The following is a 17,476-nucleotide window of genomic DNA, read 5'->3' as shown; positions in this document are numbered from 1 at the left end:
AATGTTTCCTCAACGACATTCTAATTGGTTGTCGGTCAATCGATCACCTACCACGTTTACATTCACACTAACTATTTGATATTAAAACGGATTATGGGTGAAGGCCGAGTATGGCAATAGTCATGTAAACACCTTGCTCTTCTTATCGTAAATCGGCGTAAGGTCATGATCGAAGTAAGCATAAGTTGATTAAAACACCTGGGTTTCGGAGCAATTGAAAAAAACATATTAGGACACGTAAACAGCATAATCGGCGTGGCACCCGGTAGCGCAAGCTTCGCTCTAAACGCGAATGAGATGAGTTCGGAAAAACTGAAAGTATTCATTTTAGAAGCAATTTTCACATACAAACTTTGTCATTATATGTCCTAACTCAGAATCAAATAGTCTGGTCACTGTGGTAGAACGTTTATTTTGATTGGCGATTTTCTGCATTTATCAAAAGGCCCATCAGTAGCCTGATTTCAGATGTGGCCATATAAACTGGTTTATTAGGGAAATCGTTATTAATCGCAATTTTATTAATCTGACTATCCATAATATTATTGTGTGCATGTAACCACTTTGTAGTCTACGCAGTCTCTGATATGGTGTAATTGCAGAACGCAATTCGGGTTGTTTCTTCATGTGATCGTTTCTTGACATCAGGAAACGCCCATTGGTGCTTGTCTTTGGTCAGTTCCGATGATAATGAGACTGGCCGTTTCTCGTCACAAATAATTTGTTTATATAGCAGGTTAGGAGGATAACTAACGTGGCAGGTTAGGCTTCACAACAGTGAGTAGGTTCGATTAATCTGGCCCGTTTTACACCAGCTGAGAGTTGATCGCATTCGATTTGGAACCTGGCTGCCTCCCTGGCCTATGGCAAAGTCGGGTGAAAACAGATGACTTAATTAAGCCCGTGGATTGATGAGTACTATTGTGTGTTCCAATGCAAAAGTGATTGCTTTAAAAAAAAGTGATTAACTTAAACAGAACAGGGGTAACGTTAGTCTCCTTTAGTCCATTATTGGGCTAGGAGCGATGACTTGTTGGAAGAAGCCATTATTCTACCTCGTTTTACACTTCAAGTCATTTACTTCTTGTTAGAGATATATTTAAACTTAAATGGCCCAAAATGCCAATCGGTGCAGCGGTCTAAGGCACTGCAGTGCTAGAGGCATCCCTACAAGACCCATGGCTTCTTCCAACAAGTCATCGCTCCTAGCCCAAAAAAATGTTAAACACATATTTGCTGAGCATTCTTATTTCTACTAGATAAAGGACAGACAATTCAAAATTGTTTTCATTATGATTTATTTTAACGTTACAAACATTAGTGACCAGCACATACACTTTCTGGCCTCAAGCCTTAGTTAAAGGTTCAACAATTAAATTGTGTTGGTTAAAATAGAAATGCTTTCCCAATTATCCTAGTCGTAAGAAAAATATAATTATTTGTAACTAATGTATGGAGGTAGTTTTGTACCTATCCAAAAAAAATTTAAACACATATTTGCTGAGCATTCTTATTTCTACTAGATAAAGGACAGACAATTCAAAATTGTTTTCATTATGATTTTTTTTATACTGTCTTTTTTTTGCTATTTCTGAATGTGTTATTCAATGCGTTTCTATGGGCTATAGTAGTAAAGGCCAAATTAAATGTTTTATGAAATATTTGTAATTCTTTTTTCGGGATACCTAAAGGGGTCCTAAAATTACAAATCAAAGAGCTAAATGATCTATGGTATGAACATGTTAAAACCGTTCCATATGTCAGCTCAGAAACCCCCAACGGCTTAGACTATTAGGAATGAACCTGTCTCCTCCCCTTCACCTTTAACCTGTCTCCTCCCCTTCATCTTTAACCTGTCTCCTCCCCTTCACCTTTAACCTGTCTCCTCCCCTTCATCTTTAACCTGTCTCCTCCCCTTCATCTTTAACCGGTCTCCTCCCCTTCATCTTTAACCTGTCTCCTCCCCTTCATCTTTAACCTGTCTCCTCCCCTTCATCTTTAACCTCTCTCCTCCCCTTCATCTTTAACCGGTCTCCCCCCCTTCATCTTTAACCGGTCTCCTCCCCTTCATCTTTAACCTGTCTTCTCCCCTTCACCTACACTGATTTGAAGTGGATTTAACAAGAGACATCAATAAGGGATCATAGCTTTCACCTGGATTCACCTGGTCAGTCTGTCTTGGAAAGAGCAGGTGTTCCTAATGTTTTGTACACTCAGTGTAAGTGACAGAGTGAAAAGAAGGAAGCCTGTATAGAATAAAAATATACATTCCTGAGACACTGAAGTAAAACTGCAGAACATGTTAATAAAGAAATTAACTTTATGTCCTGAATACAAAGCTTTATCTTTTGGAAAAATCCAACACATCACTTCATATTTTCAAGCATGGTGGTATGCTTGTCATTGGCAAGAATTAAGGATAAAAATAAACGGAATATAGCTATTAGCACAGGCAAAATCCTAGAGGAAAACCTGGTTCAATCTGCTTTCCAACAGACACTGGGTGACAAATTCACCTTCAGCAGGACAATAACCTTAAAACACAAGGCCAAATCTACACCGAAGTTGCATACCAAGACGAGATTGAATGTTCTTGAGAGGCCCAGTTACAGTTTTGACTTAAATTGGCTTGAAAATCTATGGCAACGATTGAAAATGGCTGTCTAGAAATGATCAACAACCAACTTGACAGAGCTTGAAGACTTTTTAAATAACAATATGCAAATGTTGTACAATCCAAGTGTGTAAAGCTCTTAGAGATTTGAAAGGCTCACAACTGTAATCGCTGCCAAAGGTGATTCTTGCATGTCTTGGCTTAGGTGGTTGAATACTTACAGTGCATTCGGTAAGTATTCAGACCCCTTCCCCTATTCCACATTTTGATACGTTACAGCCTTATTCTAAAGTTGATAAAATTAAATGTTTTCCTCGTCAATCTGCAAAGAATATCGCATAACGACAAAGTGAGTACACAATACCTTATTTACAAAATAGACCGCTGTGCCATTCGGGAGAAAATCATTAGATTTGAGATTCAACACATGCAGAAAGATTATTAAAAGGACAATTACTCCACTTTTCAACCTCATATTCATTATCTCCAGCACGATGTCATTATCGATGTACAGTGTTGAACGAGATTATTACCCTTGATAAAAGATGATCAATTATGACTGTATAAAATAAATAATTCAAATACTGTGCTATATTGTATGATATTTTTTTTTTTTGGGGGGGGGGGATGATGTAAGGGATTAACGCAGACGTTCTGTATTTTACCTCGGAATAATGGATGACGCAGCGGGACAACGTGGAGCCGAGTTTGATTACAAGATGTCCGAATAACTTATTTGTTCTGGAGATAATGAAAATGAGGTCGAAAATTGGTGGAATTGCCCGTTAATTATTGAATTAATAAAAAAGTATTTGTAAGTCTGCTGTTGTTGTGTTGTGATGATGCAGACTTCTACCAGTGTTTCTGGGGTAATACTGACACCTACTGGTTCATCATTGTCTTGACGGATCCCAAAGAGAAAAAACTAAGCTATAGCAATAGTACACTACATGCCCAGTACATTATTCACACATTAATACATTAATACATATATTTATCATTTATATTGTATTAACACTATTAAATGACTGCACATACAAAGCATTTTAGAGCAATAGGATGAAATGATTTTATAGCTGCAGTTTAAACTAGAAAAGGGAGATGTTTGTGTTGATATAATCACAACTAGATGTCCATTTATTTTAACGTTACAAACATTAGTGACCAGCACATACACTTTCTGGCCTCAAGCCTTAGTTAAAGGTTCAACAATGAAATTGTGTTGGTTCAAATAGAAATGTTTTCCCAATTATCCTAGTCGTAAGAAAAATATCATTATTTATAACTGGATGTATGTAAGATATTAAATATGAACTGGCTTGGTTTAGGACATAAATGATGTATAGGTGAGATAGGTTTATGAACTTTACATGAATCATTTAGATAACTGGATTCATTGTTTAGGATACAGGAAGCATGACAAGTTCAATCTTCATTTTGGGACCCTGAAAGTCAAAAACAAATACACTGTTATTTAGCTACATAGTTACCTGAGTGTCCATCACTGACATCAACATCATTTGTTTGATTGACATCTATTATTGGTTTTGATTGATAAGAGGTCGTACTCACAGGTGATTGGTCCGATGGTGAGGGGTTCGAGGGGGACAGAGGGGGTGACAGAGCGGTATTTCCTTTTGGTGCACATCTGAGGAGAGAGATGAGAAGGGGTCGGAGAGATCAGATACTGAGACAGAGAGACCAAAGCGAGTCAGAGAGACCAAACACTGAGACAGAGAGACCAGACACTGAGACAGAGAGACGGGAAGGAGTCAGAGAGACCAGACACTGAGACAGAGAGACGAGGAGTCAGAGAGACCAGACACTGAGACGGGAAGGAGTCAGAGAGACCAGACACTGAGACAGAGAGGCCAGAGAGAGTCAGAGAGACCAGACACTGAGACAGAGAGACGAGGAGTCAGAGAGACCAGATACTGAGACAGAGAGACGAGACGGAGTCAGAGAGACCAGACACTGAGACAGAGAGACGAGGAGTCAGAGAGACCAGACACTGAGACAGAGAGACGGGACGGAGTCAGAGAGACCAGATATTGAGACAGAGAGACTCAGGAGAGTCAGAAACCACCACACACAAACTGTGTGAGACCAGAGAGAGACCACAAACTGAGTGAGACCAGAGAGAGACCACAGACTGAGTGAGACCAGAGAGAGACCACAAACTGAGTAAGACCCGAGAGAGACCACAGACTGATTGAGACCAGAGAGAGACCAGAGACAGAGTGGATGAGTCAGCGGGAAAGATGCAGGACTCACTGGAGTGCAGGAGGAGCTCCTCTGGTCACACAGGCTGAGTCTGCAGTGCAGGAAGACGTCCCGGTAGTCCCCCTGGTACAGGAACAGCAGAGCAGAGAAGCGAGCCCTGAGAGACGAGCCGCTCTCCTCCACCCTCACCTGACGGAATTCAGTCGGACATCTAGGAAACAGGGAGGGTCATGGGTTTAGGTTAGATAACGCAACAAAAAATACACAAACATTAGGGTTCGTTTCCCAGACACAGAATAAGCCTGATCCTGGAGTAAAAAGCATTCTCAATGGAGAAGCTACATGTAAAGTCTTGTTAGTCCAGGACCAGACTTCATCTGTGTCTGGGAAAACCTCCTCCATATGTTCCTTGAGTATAAACCAAGACACCTGCACACATACTTGTTCTGAATGATGTAGTATCGCATGATGTCTTTAGGGTCGGGGGATTGCGTGGCATAGCAGTCCTCCAGAACGACCACGAAACGCTCCGTCTCGGACTCCTCTACGGACACGCCCACGTGCAGCACGGAACCCACCGGCAAGGTGACTCCGCCCGCTGGGTAAGCCTTTGTGAAGTCGTCGCTGTGGTACAGAGTCATGTTGGAGCCCACTCTGGAGCCCTTACCGACTCTGGAACCCTTCAGCCTGTCAAATGGGCCAATAGGAGATTTGGTTTTGTTAGATTCCAAATAAACAGAGTAAAAAACTCAGGGACGTTTAGTAAAGCTGAAACCAAGTTTATTCACCACTGGGTCATACAGCAGCATGACAACGACATGTTTCCACTAGTGGTAGTATATATATAGACCCCAATGTGGATGGAGCATCCTCCTTCCCTCTAAACATGACAGGTTTCCACTAGTGGTAGTATATATAGACCCCAATGTGGATGGAGCATCCTCCTTCCCTCTAAACATGACATGTTTCCACTAGTGGTAGTATATATATATATATAGACCCCAATGTGGATGGAGCATCCTCCTTCCCTCTAAACATGACATGTTTCCACTAGTGGTAGTATATATATAGACCCCAATGTGGATGGAGCATCCTCCTTCCCTCTAAACATGACATGTTTCCACTAGTGGTAGTATATATAGACCCCAATGTGGATGGAGCATCCTCCTTCCCTCTAAACATGACATGTTACCACCAGTGGTAGTATATATAGACCCCAATGTGGATGGAGCATCCTCCTTCCCTCTAAACATGACATGTTTCCACTAGTGGTAGTATATAGACCCCAATGTGGATGGAGCATCCTCCTTCCCTCTAAACATGACATGTTTCCACTAGTGGTAGTATATATATAGACCCCAATGTGGATGGAGCATCCTCCTTCCCTCTAAACAAGACATGTTTCCACTAGTGGTAGTATATAGACCCCAATGTGGGTGGAGCATCCTCCTTCCCTCTAAACATGACATGTTTCCACTAGTGGTAGTATATATATATATATAGACCCCAATGTGGGTGGAGCATCCTCCTTCCCTCTAAACATGACATGTTTCCACTAGTGGTAGTATATATATATAGACCCCAATGTGGGTGGAGCATCCTCCTTCCCTCTAAACATGACATGTTTCCACTAGTGGTAGTATATATATATATATAGACCCCAATGTGGGTGGAGCATCCTCCTTCCCTCTAAACATGACATGTTTCCACTAGTGGTAGTATATATATAGACCCCAATGTGGGTGGAGCATCCTCCTTCCCTCTAAACATGACATGTTTCCACTAGTGGTAGTATATATATAGACCCCAATGTGGATGGAGCATCCTCCTTCCCTCTAAACATGACATGTTTCCACTAGTGGTAGTATATATATAGACCCCAATGTGGGTGGAGCATCCTCCTTCCCTCTAAACATGACATGTTTCCACCAGTGGTAGTATATATATAGACCCCAATGTGGATGGAGCATCCTCCTTCCCTCTAAACATGACATGTTTCCACTAGTGGTAGTATATATATAGACCCCAATGTGGGTGGAGCATCCTCCTTCCCTCTAAACATGACATGTTTCCACCAGTGGTAGTATATATATAGACCCCAATGTGGATGGAGCATCCTCCTTCCCTCTAAACATGACATGTTTCCACTAGTGGTAGTATATATATAGACCCCAATGTGGGTGGAGCATCCTCCTTCCCTCTAAACATGACATGTTTCCACCAGTGGTAGTATATATATAGACCCCAATGTGGATGGAGCATCCTCCTTCCCTCTAAACATGACATGTTTCCACTAGTGGTAGTATATATATAGACCCCAATGTGGGTGGAGCATCCTCCTTCCCTCTAAACATGACATGTTTCCACCAGTGGTAGTATATATATAGACCCCAATGTGGGTGGAGCATCCTCCTTCTCTCTAAACATGACATGTTTCCACCAGTGGTAGTATATATATATATATAGACCCCAATGTGGATGGAGCATCCTCCTTCCCTCTAAACATGACATGTTTCCACTAGTGGTAGTATATATATAGACCCCAATGTGGATGGAGCATCCTCCTTCTCTCTAAACATGACATGTTTCCACCAGTGGTAGTATATATATAGACCCCAATGTGGATGGAGCATCCTCCTTCCCTCTAAACATGACATGTTTCCACTAGTGGTAGTATATATAGACCCCAATGTGGATGGAGCATCCTCCTTCCCTCTAAACATGACATGTTTCCACTAGTGGTAGTATATATATAGACCCCAATGTGGATGGAGCATCCTCCTTCCCTCTAAACATGACATGTTTCCACTAGTGGTAGTATATATAGACCCCAATGTGGATGGAGCATCCTCCTTCCCTCTAAACATGACATGTTTCCACCAGTGGTAGTATATATAGACCCCAATGTGGATGGAGCATCCTCCTTCCCTCTAAACATGACATGTTTCCACCAGTGGTAGTATATATAGACCCCAATGTGGATGGAGCATCCTCCTTCCCTCTAAACATGACATGTTTCCACTAGTGGTAGTATATATATAGACCCCAATGTGGATGGAGCATCCTCCTTCTCTCTAAACATGACATGTTTCCACTAGTGGTAGTATATATATAGACCCCAATGTGGATGGAGCATCCTCCTTCTCTCTAAACATGACATGTTTCCACTAGTGGTAGTATATATATAGACCCCAATGTGGATGGAGCATCCTCCTTCCCTCTAAACATGACATGTTTCCACCAGTGGTAGTATATATAGACCCCAATGTGGATGGAGCATCCTCCTTCCCTCTAAACATGACATGTTTCCACCAGTGGTAGTATATATATATATATATATATATAGACCCCAATGTGGATGGAGCATCCTCCTTCCCTCTAAACATGACATGTTTCCACCAGTGGTAGTATATATATAGACCCCAATGTGGGTGGAGCATCCTCCTTCCCTCTAAACATGACATGTTTCCACCAGTGGTAGTATATATATAGACCCCAATGTGGATGGAGCATCCTCCTTCCCTCTAAACATGACATGTTTCCACTAGTGGTAGTATATATAGACCCCAATGTGGATGGAGCATCCTCCTTCCCTCTAAACATGACATGTTTCCACCAGTGGTAGTATATATAGACCCCAATGTGGGTGGAGCATCCTCCTTCCCTCTAAACATGACATGTTTCCACTAGTGGTAGTATATCTATAGACCCCAATGTGGGTGGAGCATCCTCCTTCCCTCTAAACATGACATGTTTCCACCAGTGGTAGTATATATATAGACCCCAATGTGGGTGGAGCATCCTCCTTCCCTCTAAACATGACATGTTTCCACCAGTGGTAGTATATATATAGACCCCAATGTGGATGGAGCATCCTCCTTCCCTCTAAACATGACGTGTAGTAATAAATAATAAATACACATTATTGTTGAAACACTTTTCAAGACAAGACACCCAAAGCCACTTTAGATAGGCAAGATAAGACATTATTATTATTATTATAGTTTTAACACCATTATACAGCCAGCTTCAACTGAGTATCTTGGTGGAACAACCAGAACAACCAGTAGTGTGATGAGTGGACAGAGGAGGAGATAAACTCTTAACTAGTTACCTAAAGGATCATCAAGAACCACGGGTTTGGAGTATAAACTGTCTACGCATTAACAGAATACTGACAGTCCGACATGTGTTCGCTTGCATTAACAGAATACTGACAGTCCGACATGTGTTAGCCTGCATTAACAGGATACTGACAGTCCGACATGTGTTAGCCTGCATTAACAGAATACTGACAGTCCGACATGTGTTAGCCTGCATTAACAGAATACTGACAGTCCGACATGTGTTAGCCTGCATTAACAGAATACTGACAGTCCGACATGTGTTAGCCTGCATTAACAGAATACTGACAGTCCGACATGTGTTCGCCTGCATTAACAGGATACTGACAGTCCGACATGTGTTCGCCTGCATTAACAGGATACTGACAGTCCGACATGTGTTCGCCTGCATTAACAGGATACTGACAGTCCGACATGTGTTCGCCTGCATTAACAGAATACTGACAGTCCGACATGTGTTAGCCTGCATTAACAGAATACTGACAGTCCGACATGTGTTAGCCTGCATTAACAGAATACTGACAGTCCGACATGTGTTAGCCTGCATTAACAGGATACTGACAGTCCGACATGTGTTCGCCTGCATTAACAGGATACTGACAGTCCGACATGTGTTAGCCTGCATTAACAGGATACTGACAGTCCGACATGTGTTCGCCTGCATTAACAGAATACTGACAGTCCGACATGTGTTAGCCTGCATTAACAGGATACTGACAGTCCGACATGTGTTCGCCTGCATTAACAGAATACTGACAGTCCGACATGTGTTAGCCTGCATTAACAGAATACTGACAGTCCGACATGTGTTCGCCTGCATTAACAGAATACTGACAGTCCGACATGTGTTAGCCTGCATTAACAGGATACTGACAGTCCGACATGTGTTAGCCTGCATTAACAGGATACTGACAGTCCGACATGTGTTCGCCTGCATTAACAGGATACTGACAGTCCGACATGTGTTAGCCTGCATTAACAGAATACTGACAGTCCGACATGTGTTAGCCTGCATTAACAGAATACTGACAGTCCGACATGTGTTCGCCTGCATTAACAGGATACTGACAGTCCGACATGTGTTAGCCTGCATTAACAGAATACTGACAGTCCGACATGTGTTAGCCTGCATTAACAGGATACTGACAGTCCGACATGTGTTAGCCTGCATTAACAGAATACTGACAGTCCGACATGTGTTCGCCTGCATTAACAGGATACTGACAGTCCGACATGTGTTAGCCTGCATTAACAGGATACTGACAGTCTGACATGTGTTCGCCTGCATTAACAGAATACTGACAGTCCGACATGTGTTCGCCTGCATTAACAGAATACTGACAGTCTGACATGTGTTCGCCTGCATTAACAGAATACTGACAGTCCGACATGTGTTCGCCTGCATTAACAGAATACTGACAGTCTGACATGTGTTCGCCTGCATTAACAGGATACTGACAGTCCGACATGTGTTAGCCTGCATTAACAGAATACTGACAGTCCGACATGTGTTAGCCTGCATTAACAGAATACTGACAGTCCGACATGTGTTAGCCTGCATTAACAGGATACTGACAGTCCGACATGTGTTCGCCTGCATTAACAGGATACTGACAGTCCGACATGTGTTAGCCTGCATTAACAGAATACTGACAGTCCGACATGTGTTAGCCTGCATTAACAGAATACTGACAGTCCGACATGTGTTAGCCTGCATTAACAGAATACTGACAGTCTGACATGTGTTCGCCTGCATTAACAGGATACTGACAGTCCGACATGTGTTAGCCTGCATTAACAGGATACTGACAGTCCGACATGTGTTCGCCTGCATTAACAGGATACTGACAGTCCGACATGTGTTAGCCTGCATTAACAGAATACTGACAGTCTGACATGTGTTCGCCTGCATTAACAGGATACTGACAGTCTGACATGTGTTCGCCTGCATTAACAGGATACTGACAGTCCGACATGTGTTAGCCTGCATTAACAGGATACTGACAGTCCGACATGTGTTAGCCTGCATTAACAGGATACTGACAGTCCGACATGTGTTAGCCTGCATTAACAGGATACTGACAGTCTGACATGTGTTCGCCTGCATTAACAGGATACTGACAGTCTGACATGTGTTCGCCTGCATTAACAGGATACTGACAGTCCGACATGTGTTAGCCTGCATTAACAGGATACTGACAGTCCGACATGTGTTAGCCTGCATTAACAGGATACTGACAGTCTGACATGTGTTCGCCTGCATTAACAGGATACTGACAGTCCGACATGTGTTCGCCTGCATTAACAGGATACTGACAGTCCGACATGTGTTAGCCTGCATTAACAGGATACTGACAGTCTGACATGTGTTCGCCTGCATTAACAGGATACTGACAGTCCGACATGTGTTCGCCTGCATTAACAGGATACTGACAGTCCGACATGTGTTCGCCTGCATTAACAGGATACTGACAGTCCGACATGTGTTCGCCTGCATTAACAGAATACTGACAGTCCGACATGTGTTCGCCTGCATTAACAGGATACTGACAGTCCGACATGTGTTCGCCTGCATTGTTTTACATTGTGCTACATTATATTACATTGTGTTACAGGGTTTGGATTTAGAAGTGGGAGGGGCATAATTATTATCGTTTTTAAATCCAGTCGTAAAAACACTCCAAACGGCTCGGAGGCGTCCGCATGGTCCTAAAGTACACCGCTGCCTCGTATTGTATCACATTCCAATGATAAAAAAAGATGCGCCCCTGTTGTGTTACATTGTCCATGTTTTACAGTGTTTACTGTAACGTCACGTCTCCACTTACGACAGGTAGGGTTTGATGGCCACATCCAGGCTGGTCTCTGATTCCAGAGGGTAGGCACAGGAGAAAGGCACGCTCACGGGTCGGCTGAAGGACACGTCGTGAACGTGGTAGATGAATAAACTGTTGGAAAAGATGGCGTCAGTTCCGTTTGTCTGGTGAAAGGGGGAAAAGGGAAGAAGATTAGAAGCCAGGAGAGGACCTCTCACCAGTTCTCACAATAATATCATTCTTGGACTATTGTATTTCAGTTCATCTGTTCATCATTTTCTGTTGATGGCAACATGTCTCCCAGCAAGTGTTCTCTGTTGAACATTTTGGGGAGGAACGGGGTGAACGGGTCTGTTCTCACCTCCAGAGTGTTTCCGCAGGCGCCCTCCTTGCGCTCCACCTGGTACCATACCATGCCGCCACGCTCTTCGTGAGCGTTACACCGGGGGTCGGCCAGGTTAGCGGTGGTGGCGTCCAGACCAGCGGCCTCGAGGTTAGTCCTGTTGAGACCCACCTGTACCAGGCTCCGCCCACACACTACCTCTGGGTGCAGCAAAACAGGCTGATCTGTAAGAGAGGAAGAGAGAGACAGAGGGATGAGAAACAGGCTGATCTGTAAGAGAGGAAGAGAGAGACAGAGGGATGAGAAACAAGCTGATCTGTAAGAGAGGAAGAGAGAGACAAGAGGGATGAGAAACAGGCTGATCTGTAAAAGAGGAAGAGAGAGACAAGAGGGATGAGAAACAGGCTGATCTGTAAAAGAGGAAGAGAGAGACAAGAGGGATGGGAAACAGGCTGATCTGTAAGAGAGGAAGAGAGAGACAGAGGAATGAGAAAAGAAAGAAAGAGTGTTATTCAAGAACCCCAATTGAAAAGAAGGAATTACAAATTCTCACATGCACTCTTAGAAAAAGTTATTTCAAAATGGTTCTTCGGCTGTTTCCATAGGATAACCCTTTTTGTTTCCAGGTCGAACCCTCTAGGGAAGGGGTTCAACTTGGAACCCAATAGGGTTCTACCTGGAACCAAAAAAGGGTTCTTCAAACGGTTCTCTTATGGGGACAGCCGAAGAACCCTTTTAGGTTCTAGAGAGCACCTGTTTTTCTAAGAGAGTACATAGGTCCTCAAGCAGGTGTTTTCTGAGAACTCACCTGGCCTCTCACACCGCCAAGTGACCCCATAGGTCCTCAAGCAGGTGTTTTCTGAGAACTCACCTGGCCTCTCACACCCCCAAGTGACCCCATCGGTGCTCAAGCAGGTGTTTTCTGAGAACTCACCTGGCCTCTCACACCGCCAAGTGACCCCATTGGTGCTCACGCAGGTCTCCCCCTCTCTGCAGGCACCACACATTGCTTTTGGCGTAGTCGTGGCAACCTGTGACTGTGTTGTTGTTGTGGTGCGATTGTTGTCTACTGGTGTTTTTGTCGAGGTGACAACATCTACTGGTGATTTTGTCGAGGTGACAACATCTACTGGTGTTTTTGTCGAGGTGACAACATCTACTGGTGATTTTGTCGTAGTGGTGATATTTATGGATGTTTGTGTTGTCGTGGTGATCTTAATAGGTGTTTGTGTTGTCATGGTGATCTTAATAGGTGTTTGTGTTGTCATGGTGATCTTAACAGGTGTTTGTGTTGTTGTGGTGTCTTTTACAGGTGCATTTGTTGTCTTCGTGACCTTTACAGGGGTTTGTGTTGTCGTGTTGACCTTTACAGGGGCTTTTGTTGTTGTGGTTGTTGTTGTTGTGGTGGTTGTTGTTGTGGTTGTTGTTGTGACTGGTTTTGGTGTTGTGGTGGGAGCTGACACATCTGGAACAAGGAGTTAAACAGGAGACACAGTTATGAGGGAACATTCATCACTCATGTTTTGAAAGAACTAGTATGCTGGTATTACCAGAATCATACAATACGCCTGTATGAATGAATGGATGAATATGCTGAGTACTGTTGATATCTAGGGCCATAAGAAGAACATCATGGTGTATATAACCAGCTGGTGAATGACTAAGCAGTAAACAGTTAATAAATACAATAACTTCAATTCAAAAGGCAGAACAACGTCAACAAGCCCCACTCAGAACTTGGCAAAGCAGGAGGCAAAACCTTACATGCACAATAGGCGAAGTAGCACCCGGGAGGCATGACGAACTTGTACACAAAGTAGTTCCCAGGGCATGCCTTGACGTGGATGGGCTGAGACTGCACCCAGCAGCAGTCCCCATTGAAGCTGGCGCAGACTGCACTCTGGACAATTTCATCCACTTGCTGGGGGGGAGGAAACGCCAGCCACAAGGGAGCCTGGGTGCCGCACTTGAAGGAATCCACGCACTTGTCCGGCATGGACACGCTCTGGTTGCCGATGAACATGCGGTAATAGCCGTCCCAGTGGACGTTGCGGTCACAGTGCTTGTTGCCCACGTGGTTGTTGGTGGAACGCCAGGCGTCGTTCAGGACCGTGTAGATCTTACAGGGGTTGGAGCACTGCTGGATGCCGTCGACCGTGATGCAGTCCTCCCCGTCGGCGCACTCGTTGAAGCCGCAGCTGAACCGGACATGGGCAAGGTTGGTGTTGGAGGTGGGGTAGGAGCGGCGGACACGGCGAGGGGCGTGGTGGTCGGCGGCGGCGGTGTGGCCAGGTAAACAGATGAGGCCGTCTCCGGAGAAGCCCTTCTTACAGGTGCATGTGATGTCACCTGCCATGGGGGAGGTGCGGCAGACGGCTTTTTCGTGACACGCCTCGCAGCTGGTGACAATCGTACCTGTGGGAATTTGGGAATATATGGGTTCATCGTCTTTTTAGGTTGAGGTATCATGATACACCAGAATTGTTTTGATGCCTCCATTTTAAGGTTCTGAGACTAAAGAGCAGAGAAAGTCCGTTGTGTGGTGGGTTATTTAAGCAATAAGGCATGAATATATGTACATGGCCAATATACCACAGCTAAGGGCTGTTCTTAGGCATGATGCATATCACAAACCCCAGTTGCCTTATTGCTATTATAAACTGGTTACCAATTAAATTAGAGGAGTAAAAATATATGGTCTGATATACCACGGCTTTCATCCAATCAGCATTCAGGGCTCGAACCACCCAGTTTATAAATACTATTAAACTCTATAAAAATACTCAGTAAATACAATACTTAATACATAATACATGTATCCCTATACTGTCTAACCAAATATATTTGATCTCTTAATATGGCAGACACTCATTGAGAAAATCTATTTTTACAAATTATATATTGTCTGTCATATATAGTATTCATTATGTAATATATATTATGGACACACCTACTCATTCAAGGGTCTATCTTCTGTATACCACCCCTACCTTGTCACAACACAACTGATTAGCTGATACGCATTGAGAAGGAAAGAAATTCCACAAATGAACTTTTAACAAGGTACACCTGTTAATTTAAATGCATTCCAGGTGACTACCTAATGAAGCTGGTTGAGAGAATGCCAAGAGTGTGCAAATGTGTCATCAAGGCAAAGGGTGGCTACTTTGAAGAATCAAATATATAAACTATATTTTGATTTGTTTAAACACTTTTTTTTGGTTACTACATGATTGCATATGTGTTATTTCATAGTTTTGATGTCTTCACTATTATTCTACAATGTAGAAAATAGCAAAAATAAAGAAAAACCCTTGAATGAGTTCAAACTTTGGACTGGTACTGTAAATATGTTGATGTATTAAATATATAGTATATATGTGTGTACCTGAGGTATGTCCAGCTGTTGATGTATTAAATATATAGTATATATGTGTGTACCTGAGGTATGTCCAGCTGTTTCTGTATTCAATATATAGTATATATGTGTGTACCTGAGGTATGTCCAGCTGTTGATGTATTAAATATATAGTATATTTGTGTGTACCTGAGGTATGTCCAGCTGTTGATGTATTAAATGTATAGTATATATGTGTGTACCTGAGGTATGTCCAGCTGTTGATGTATTAAATATATAGTATATATGTGTGTACCTGAGGTATGTCCAGCTGTTGATGTATTAAATATATAGTATATATGTGTGTACCTGAGGTATGTCCAGCTGTTTCTGTATTCAATATATAGTATATATGTGTGTACCTGAGGTATGTCCAGCTGTTGATGTATTAAATATATAGTATATATGTGTGTACCTGAGGTATGTCCAGCTGTTGATGTATTAAATATATAGTATATATGTGTGTACCTGAGGTATGTCCAGCTGTTGATGTATTAAATATATAGTATATATGTGTGTACCTGAGGTATGTCCAGCTGTTGATGTATTAAATATATAGTATATATGTGTGTACCTGAGGTATGTCCAGCTGTTGATGTATTAAATATATAGTATATATGTGTGTACCTGAGGTATGTCCAGCTGTTGATGTATTAAATATATAGTATATATGTGTGTACCTGAGGTATGTCCAGCTGTTGATGTATTAAATATATAGTATATATGTGTGTACCTGAGGTATGTCCAGCTGTTGATGTATTAAATATATAGTATATATGTGTGTACCTGAGGTATGTCCAGCTGTTGATGTATTAAATATATAGTATATTTGTGTGTACCTGAGGTATGTCCAGCTGTTGATGTATTAAATATATAGTATATATGTGTGTACCTGAGGTATGTCCAGCTGTTGATGTATTAAATATATAGTATATTTGTGTGTACCTGAGGTATGTCCAGCTGTTGATGTATTAAATATATAGTATATTTGTGTGTACCTGAGGTATGTCCAGCTGTTGATGTATTAAATATATAGTATATATGTGTGTACCTGAGGTATGTCCAGCTGTTGATGTATTAAATATATAGTATATTTGTGTGTACCTGAGGTATGTCCAGCTGTTGATGTATTAAATATATAGTATATTTGTGTGTACCTGAGGTATGTCCAGCTGTTGATGTATTAAATATATAGTATATATGTGTGTACCTGAGGTATGTCCAGCTGTTGATGTATTAAATATATAGTATATATGTGTGTACCTGAGGTATGTCCAGCTGTTGATGTATTAAATATATAGTATATATGTGTGTACCTGACGTATGTCCAGCTGTTGATGTATTAAATATATAGTATATATGTGTGTACCTGAGGTATGTCCAGCTGTTGATGTATTAAATATATAGTATATTTGTGTGTACCTGAGGTATGTCCAGCTGTTGATGTATTAAATATATAGTATATATGTGTGTACCTGAGGTATGTCCAGCGCTGGACAGAACCAGTAGAGGCACCAGCAGAGCCACCAGGATCATCCTCATCAACACTAGTTACTTCTACAGGGGCAGAAACGGGGAACACAACCTGAAGGAAAATACCCTTATTATATTCATCCACACTTTATCCACAATTTACATCCACTGGAAAGTCAGGCACGTTTAAATGCAAGTTTGACTTGATTTAATTTGACTGTATCTATACAGGTCATCCTATGGTGATAAAACACATTTTATTTTCTGTCACAATAAACCACATTCTGCAATAAACCACATTAGAAAACATCTAATACATTAATAGATATTAAACATGGACACACATTCTCTGGAGGGTATTATAACAACACATCTAATACAATAATAGATATTAAGCATGGACACACATTCTCTGGAGGGTATTATAACAACACATCTAATACATTAATAGATATTAAGCATGGACACACATTCTCTGAAGGGTAT

At 42.1% G+C, this 17,476-nt stretch overlaps 1 protein-coding gene across 1 annotated transcript; it reads right to left on the bottom strand.

The window, feature by feature from the left end:
• Positions 1-3,651: 3,651 nt before the first annotated feature.
• LOC139405403 (pancreatic secretory granule membrane major glycoprotein GP2-like) lies at positions 3,652-17,092 on the bottom strand. The gene is made up of 10 exons (XM_071147722.1): positions 16,993-17,092; positions 13,885-14,535; positions 13,282-13,585; positions 13,055-13,188; positions 12,139-12,344; positions 11,790-11,941; positions 5,279-5,524; positions 4,889-5,048; positions 4,187-4,262; positions 3,652-4,059 (listed from the first exon to the last, which is right to left on the bottom strand). The coding sequence occupies exons 1-10, from the start codon at positions 17,057-17,059 to the stop codon at positions 4,040-4,042; spliced, it is 2,016 nt and encodes a 671-aa protein (XP_071003823.1). The 5' UTR covers positions 17,060-17,092; the 3' UTR covers positions 3,652-4,039.
• Between the last annotated feature and the right edge of the window lie 384 nt (positions 17,093-17,476).

Source organism: Oncorhynchus clarkii, unplaced genomic scaffold (genome assembly GCF_045791955.1).
Source record: "Oncorhynchus clarkii lewisi isolate Uvic-CL-2024 unplaced genomic scaffold, UVic_Ocla_1.0 unplaced_contig_11936_pilon_pilon, whole genome shotgun sequence".
NCBI classification, from domain to species: domain Eukaryota; kingdom Metazoa; phylum Chordata; class Actinopteri; order Salmoniformes; family Salmonidae; genus Oncorhynchus; species Oncorhynchus clarkii.
Note: the sequence above shows the minus strand (reverse complement) of the source record. Positions and strands in the feature narration are given on the sequence as shown.